At 36.5% G+C, this 7,657-nt stretch overlaps 1 protein-coding gene across 1 annotated transcript in view; it reads right to left on the reverse strand.

The window, feature by feature from the left end:
- LOC140343612 (aquaporin-5-like) overlaps positions 1–7,401 on the reverse strand; it is a 14,326-nt gene extending 6,925 nt beyond the window's left edge. The window contains exons 1-2 of the mRNA XM_072430407.1: positions 6,981–7,401; positions 1,594–1,758 (exon numbers count right to left, since the gene is read on the reverse strand). Coding sequence (XP_072286508.1) covers positions 1,594–1,758; positions 6,981–7,337 — 522 coding nt within the window. The 5' untranslated portion in view covers positions 7,338–7,401. The remainder of the gene's footprint in view (positions 1–1,593; positions 1,759–6,980) is intronic.
- Between the last annotated feature and the right edge of the window lie 256 nt (positions 7,402–7,657).

The following is a 7,657-nucleotide window of genomic DNA, read 5'->3' on the forward strand; positions in this document are numbered from 1 at the left end:
TTTTTTTTTATCTACCTGCAACAGTAGCATTCTAACGATTACTTTAAGGTGGATATTCTTTCAAATTACCACCAACATAAGGAACATTTTTCCCACAAACTTTCAGAGGTTGGAACGTGAGTAGCGCAACTTGGACTGAAGTCCAACTCAAGTCGCCTAATAAATGACCTGTGACTCGACTTGGGGGTTTTGACCAGCGACTTGCAACTCAACTTGCGATTTGACTTGACCAGCTTTCTGTGCTGACAGCTGAAGGGGAAGGGGATTTAGGCAGTATTACAGAAGCCTCTGTGCCTTCCTCCCTGCCCCCTTCAGCTGTCAGATGAGAAAGCCAAGAATGTAAAATGTGATCCTGTGCTCAAGAACAGGATCAGAGCTCTGTTCTTATATGGGGACAAATGGGGATAAATTAAGTGACTTGACCTGGGACTTGACTTTGAAGAATTCTTGGTACCTTTCGACTTGACTTGCCACTTGGTGTCAATGACTTGGGACTTGACTTGGACTTGAAGGGTGATGACTTAGTCCAACCTTTGCATACTTTTGCTTTAAATTTAGAAACGATTCCCAGAGACAACAAATATTTGTCTTGGGACTCGACTTGGACTTTGAAGGGTGATGACTTAGTCCAACCTCTGCAGACTTTTGCTTTAAATTTAGAAGAGATTCCCCCAAGACAAAAAAAAATTCAAGGGTTCTCCTTGGGTTTATAGATTGATAAAGGCTGGTCTACACAGTTTTGAGATTTACAGAGTCCTACTCATAAGCATTATAGTTTATTCACATCTAACTCCAGCCTATGCAACAAAGCACCAACAGTAGCTTGATTAGGGTAAAACCCCCACCCTCTCTTTGGAAGCATGCTCTTTGCTAGTAAATGTGGACTTTAGCAAAGCCTGGTTGGTTTTTGTACTTCATTTTCCTTTTGCTACTAAGTTCTACTGTGTAGGAAATATCAATAGGCTAATCAAGAAAACTTCAGGTACCCTAGCTGCATTTACTAATACATTTAAGATAATGAGTTAGAACATAGATCTCCCTCTACCACCAAGTCCCACCCATTACTTAAATACCCTTCAAAGTTTGCGTTTTTGCTCACCCATACCACCATTCATGTGACTGGCCAGAGTAATGACAGGTGATCTTGTACTGCAGTCTGTGCCTGCACTAACTGGTTACCACTTTATTATATTGTTACACTGCTGCAATCTTCCATATCCTAGGGGGACCCATTATTGGACAGCCAATAAAAAGTGACCATGTCATCCAGAAAGTGATATTGACACTCCGAAAAGGACTCTTCTTCTCTACAATAGAGAGTTTTCTCGGAACAAAGCATATCACATGACCATAGATTTAGGTAAGTATTCTGATAGGTCTATTTTTTAAGAAACTGATGTTTATATCAATTAGTTGAATGTTTGTAAGACCAGAGGTTAGTTTTTGTACTTAGGTAACTTTACTATTTTAATTAAAAAATAACCTTCATAATTTTGTATTTTTATATCCACTCCAAGTTAAGAATTAAATTTGATACTGGCCAACCTGGGCATTAGAAAACGTTCTATAAATGTATTAAATAAAAGTACTTACCCCAATCAGGTGACCCAGAACAACTGAGAGCCCTATAGAGAGGGCCGGTGAACCTACATTGTCATCTCTTCTGTTGTCTGTAGATGCATAAATACAGAGCAGAAGTTGCAGTGTTAACATGATTTCCACTGTGACAGCTTGTCCTTCTGTTGCATTGTTGCTTGGCTGAAAAGAAAACAATATACAATAAATCAAATTTCCAAACCTCTCAGATATTTACATGAGCTTACATTTACCCATGTTTACCCAAAAACATATCAAAATTGTAGGTTTTTATTTGAACAAGGTCTTTTATTGTGCTCTGAATTAATTACATTGTACTACAATTTTCTTCTTTAATAAAACAAGCCTTTTACAAAAACATGGAGGTTGTCATTGCTGACATCCTTCAGAAAATGTAAACTGTCTGGATATTATGTTAACCCAATGATTTCAATACTAAATTGTTGTTTTGCAATCATTTGAACATGGGGGAACCCTTGAAATAACTTTTAGGTGTTTAGGGAACCCTTTCTCTATTTACTATATCCACAGCTCACAGTACGTTAGTGTGGTGGTCAGTGGGAAGAATGTCTCCTACGTTGCTGTCCGGTGGCAAGAATGTCACCCTTACTGATAGCCAAAATAATCATTGGAGTCAGCTAAACTGACCTGAGTCAGAAACTTCTCATTGCTCTAAGAACCCCTAGCAACCTCTGGAGGAACCCTCGGGTTCCACTGAACCCTGGTTGAGAAACATTGGGCTAAGTCATGGACGTGGAAGACACCTCCATGTTCCATTTAATAAAGGTCCCATTAGAACGCCATCACTTTTCAGTATCTGGTAAATATATTTCTACAAATAAAAATGTTTTTAAATCATACAAATTAGTGCGGAGTTTGTACTTATCCTATTACATGTATTCAAAGATTTAAACTTTATACTTAATTAATAATAATAATTTGCTGCTGTAAGGTCTCTGAATTGCTGGCATTCATTTTACAATAAAGGGTATTGACAACTAGGGCTATGTAATCTTTGTTAAGGGGTTAGTTCAAAATATAGTAAAGTGATATACAAAGGTTGCTAACATGAACAAAATATTTTGTCTTCTTTTTAAATCTCTTAGCTGGGAACTCATTGAAAATTGTACATGGATAGATCAATATACATTACACTCATATTCATGATTAAAAACATTAGATCCTTGTCTATGCCAGATCTCCAGTAAGTATAACCAGCCTAGTGGTCATTATTATGGTATTACAACATAATAACTATTGACAAACTCCCGACCTTCCATAAATAGATGTACCATGCCACATGTTTTTTACACCATTATTCATCCTGGGATCTGACTTGAAACAAGTAGGTATTGCAGTAGAGTCTCCAGGCACAATATGGCAAATAATTATGACCCTTCTTATTTCTAAATTATCTGTTTACACAATTCAGCTATTCCTCCTTGTGTCCTAATTCTGAGAAATTATTACTGGATAATGAAGACAATTTAAAGGAGAAGTGATGAGCTTTTATTAAAATATTAGAAACTCACAGATTTTATTTTTTTTTTTTTATTATATTTAATGTTGTATTATTCTTTAAACCATAAATGCAAACCATAAGTGTTTAACAGTTCATTTAAGATTAAGTAATCCAAAAGACAAAACAATTTAATTCTGATTAGCTACAGCTGTCACGTGCACAAAGAGATGATGTCAGAAGGATAATATGAGATCCTTCTGCGCTTAGCATATAACTAGGGTTGCTACCTATCTAGTTTTAACCTTGACAATTCGGGTAATGTTTCTACTTACTGGTTGCTAAGTTCTTAGGAAGAATTATAATTATTAAGTATTGACAGACTCCTGATTTTCCATAATTAGACGTTCCATGCAGCATGTTGGATTCCACCATTGTTCATCATAGGATCTGACTTAAAAACAAGTGGTGCAATGTATTCACTAAGCACAATATGGCAAGTAACTATGACCTCCATGATTTATGAGCTATTCCTCAAACACTACAGCTCATTTTTGTGTCCTAATTCTAAGAGTGACTGTAGTTATTATTACTAGACAACAAAGGAAATGAAATAGATAAAGTTTTAAGCTTTAATTTAATATAAACTTAAAAATTATCATCTCACATATTGTATTTCTCATTGTAAATTAGATTCTGTACTACTCTGTAAACCATAAATACAAAACATAACTGTTTACCAGTTAATTTAAAACAACCTAATCAACACAGCAATTAGGCAGAATAGTTTATTAACTTAGTAAGGCTATCACGTGCACACAACAATGATGTCAGAATAATCATTTAAAATCCTTCTGCTCGTGGCATGAAACTAGGATTGCTACCTGTCTGGATTCAGCAACATCATTCCAGTTATTGCTTCCTTGGTTGCCAAGTGTCTATTTAGGTGTTTACTTCTATATACTAACACAGGATGTAAAATTTAGCATCTTGATGGTACAGTGTGTAGGTCTGTGTAGCCAAGCCATAGTGTAGGTAGTAGTAACTAGTTATCTTCAACTAGAACTGTTCTGTAATGTTGAAGACATTCTTGACTCAATTCTTGACTGCAGCATTGTATCGCATGTTGAACCGTGCTCCCAACTGCTTTCATTCAACTGTATAGTAGAGGTTAACAACCACTTTTTCAAGGGTTTGCATGGTTGTATTGCATTTCTATTGGAGTTGCAGCACAGTTTCTGTAAACAACATGTTATTTATGTCCATGTAGTTGCTTTTCCTCTTCTGGAGGAAGAACCACACCATTGACTTGTGGTGCTGTTTGCCATTTCTGGAGGCATAACAGCAGTTTGCTATGTCCTTGGGAGCAACCATCCCTGCAGTTTTTAACTGCAATTCTGAAAAGGGCGGCTTGTAAAGGAACATTCTCGATGTCTAATAGACTAAGTCTAGTTGACCATGATTTATTACTGATTTAGGTATGCTAAGTCCTAATCTGTGACTGCAATCTCCAATAGGAAAAGCCATAAAAGCTCATGTTTGAAATTCAGGCCGCGTATATTGCCGCGTTTTAAAAAAGCATTTAAAAATGCGGGAAAATGTCTCCATTGAAATAGGTTAACCTGCGTTAACCTTGCTTTTTAATTTTTAAAACATTGCAAGGAGCGTTATCTAAAAGTCACAAAAACGTGCCTGGTGTAGATTGGCCCATTGGAATGCCTGAGATTTTCAAACATGGGCTTTTAAAGCATTAAACAGTCCGTGTAGACTAAGCCTAAATCCATCATCATTTACATCGTCCAGTGATTCGTGTCAACCTTTATAATCTGTTTCCCATCACAATCCTGATACTAAATAACATATTCATTGGCTACAGAATACAGCAGGGAATCTGTATCATTGACAAAATTTGGGATTTTCAACATTGTTACTGGTATTTAGAGGGTGAAACTAATGTTAAATGGTGGAGCCGGGTCATTGTGATTGTCAATGATTACATAGATGGACATTGACATTAAGGTAAATAAACAGATGACATGATTGATAATAAACTTGACTACTATGGACATTAATAAATGCAATTTTAAAACTCAAGAAGAATGTGTTTGTAGTTTTATTTCATCAGTGTGTGTTCGATTTTCTCTTACTGTTATCCCTTCGGAGAATGGGAGAAGGGCTACATACGTTCCTGTGTACTCTGAACCCAGATAGAGGGAGAACGTCTGGTCACTGCCAATAAAGGGGCTTCTAGATTCCACAATAAATGGGGCATAGGTTTGGAAGATGCCCTTGCCCCTCAACATAAAGAGTAGGGTATTTATTAATGGTGTTGCTTTGCCATTCACCTGTGCAAGACACCATGCCAATGTTGAAAGGTGTGTGGCCTTGTAAAATATAAGAAAAAGTAGGCAGCATGCTTGCTTTGTGCCAGCATAAGTCTGATTGGATTATTAATGGGAAACCCAAGGTAATTTTGTACCTTTGCTTTGCATTGTTACATGTACTCAATAACAGTTCCAAGCTTTCCATGATTTTATGACATTTTTTTCTAAAAATAGGCTAAAACTTCCATCAAGAGTTACTTCCAAAGACTCCAATTGGGTATGGCACTAAGTTTAGATTCATTGAATACCAAGACCAGTTCTACCTACCCTCAGCAATTTTAACCTGAGTAGATGTCTCATCCCAAATGGCCATACCAGGCAAACATTCTCCTATGTTTAAGCATTTTAAAAAGGAGAATTTCTTAAAAGATCTACTATTTATCCCTTTATTTTAATAAAATATGTTTTTCAGCCTCTGAAGAAACAAAGAATTTAATCCTGATGTCGTAAAAAAAATATAGTCAGCCGTGTTTCCTTTTCATCTTTTATTGTGTATACTTTTATTATTTCTTACTACTTCAACATCATTTTCCAAGACATTAGGTTATGAAGTACAGGCAAACTGCATTAGTTTAAACCTCTAGACACATATCATTGGAGCAGATACAGTTTCACTTTATTAACTAGACTAAAAATATATTTGATTTTTTTTCCTGTAATGTGGGGTAAAGTGCATTATTTAACCACACACAGCTTTATAGCCGCAAAAGAAATAAAGGAAATATTTCAAATGGTATATGTTTATACTGGGAATATTCAGAATTTGAGGCACATTTTAAAAATGGCTTTTCTAGTGTTTATTTATTTTTGAATTGTAGCTGGATGTTCCTATTTTGATTGTATTGATTGCTGGTTTTCATTTTGAAACATTTTATTATAGGCAGTTTCTAAAGAAGCAAATCTAATAGAGGCAAAGAGTGTACTTTTAGAGGCAAAAACTGATTATGGGTTTATAATTGTGGATGTAATTCAGGTTTGTAAAATGAATGCCTTACAACTGTGTGCTGCTGGGGATAGGAAAATAACATGAACCTGATTTGGTCCTGCTTGTGTTCAGACTTTAGACTTTTACATACGGCTCTACATATAAGCTGTAATCAACCCCTCATTGACCACTGTAACTGCAAAGTTTAAGTTTCTGTAATCTGTTTCTCAGCAATGTAGAGTACCTGTGCTGTTTGCTATAGAAGGTCGCCAAGAAAGAGTAAAATAAGATGGAAGATGTGATTCTGGTGTTCTCTTTCTAAAAAAAAAAAGCTAGAAACTAGTTTGTCTTGCTGACCCTATGCTTTAGCTTTGAATCCTGAACAAGAATGCAAGTCAGTTCACTGGTGCCATACATGCTCCCGGTAAATAACTAAGAAATTAAATTAAACCAAGGACAGCTAGGCAATTGGCATTTTCAAAATGAGATCAGCAATGCCTGTTGATATATAGACTACTTATACAAATCATCATTAGTCATTATACAAATGGTGCCCAATTACTCTATATAGACTAATTATACAAATATTGCTCGATTACTCATCAAAGCAACTTACCCCATTAACACCAAAGTTTCCGTGATATTCTTCAGGGGTGAATTCATACAGCAAGCCAGCTCCAATTGTAGCTCCTATCAGCTGGGCACAAACATAACAAACTGCACGAAACAAGGACATCTGAGATGACACCAGGAATGCCACAGTCACAGCTGGATTAAGATGGGCACCGCTGATATGCCCAACAGACTGGACAATCGTCCCAATACCCAGACCAAAAGTGAAGGCAGTCTGCAAGATCGTTGGAAGTTGTGATGGCCAATTCAACGTAGAGCCAAGTCCAAAGAACACGAATATCAGGGTACCCAAAAGTTCTGCTGCAAAGGCCCTTGTAAAGGGCCCAGTACAGATCTCCATTATCAGTACTGGTTAATGTATGACCAGAAGAGAAGAGAAACTCCTTTTTAGAAATGTTTGTCTTCTGTAGATCTAAATGAATGATATGAGCAGGAACACAGGAACAAATTATATACAAGGTAGAAGAGATTGCAATATTAAGGGGTGGCACCCAGCCTACAGAAAATGATAGCTCCCATCCATCGCATACACAAATCTTTCCAGCTTCATTCTGCCACTAAGGTTCCTCTTGTAATGATACTGTACATGTGAGCGTCCATCTCAAGTACATTATGTCAGACTAGACTAGACCTATAAGAATGTCTCTCATCATAACACTT

The sequence above is a fragment of the Pyxicephalus adspersus genome, chromosome 1 (genome assembly GCF_032062135.1).
Source record: "Pyxicephalus adspersus chromosome 1, UCB_Pads_2.0, whole genome shotgun sequence".
Classification (NCBI taxonomy): Eukaryota; Metazoa; Chordata; class Amphibia; order Anura; family Pyxicephalidae; genus Pyxicephalus; species Pyxicephalus adspersus.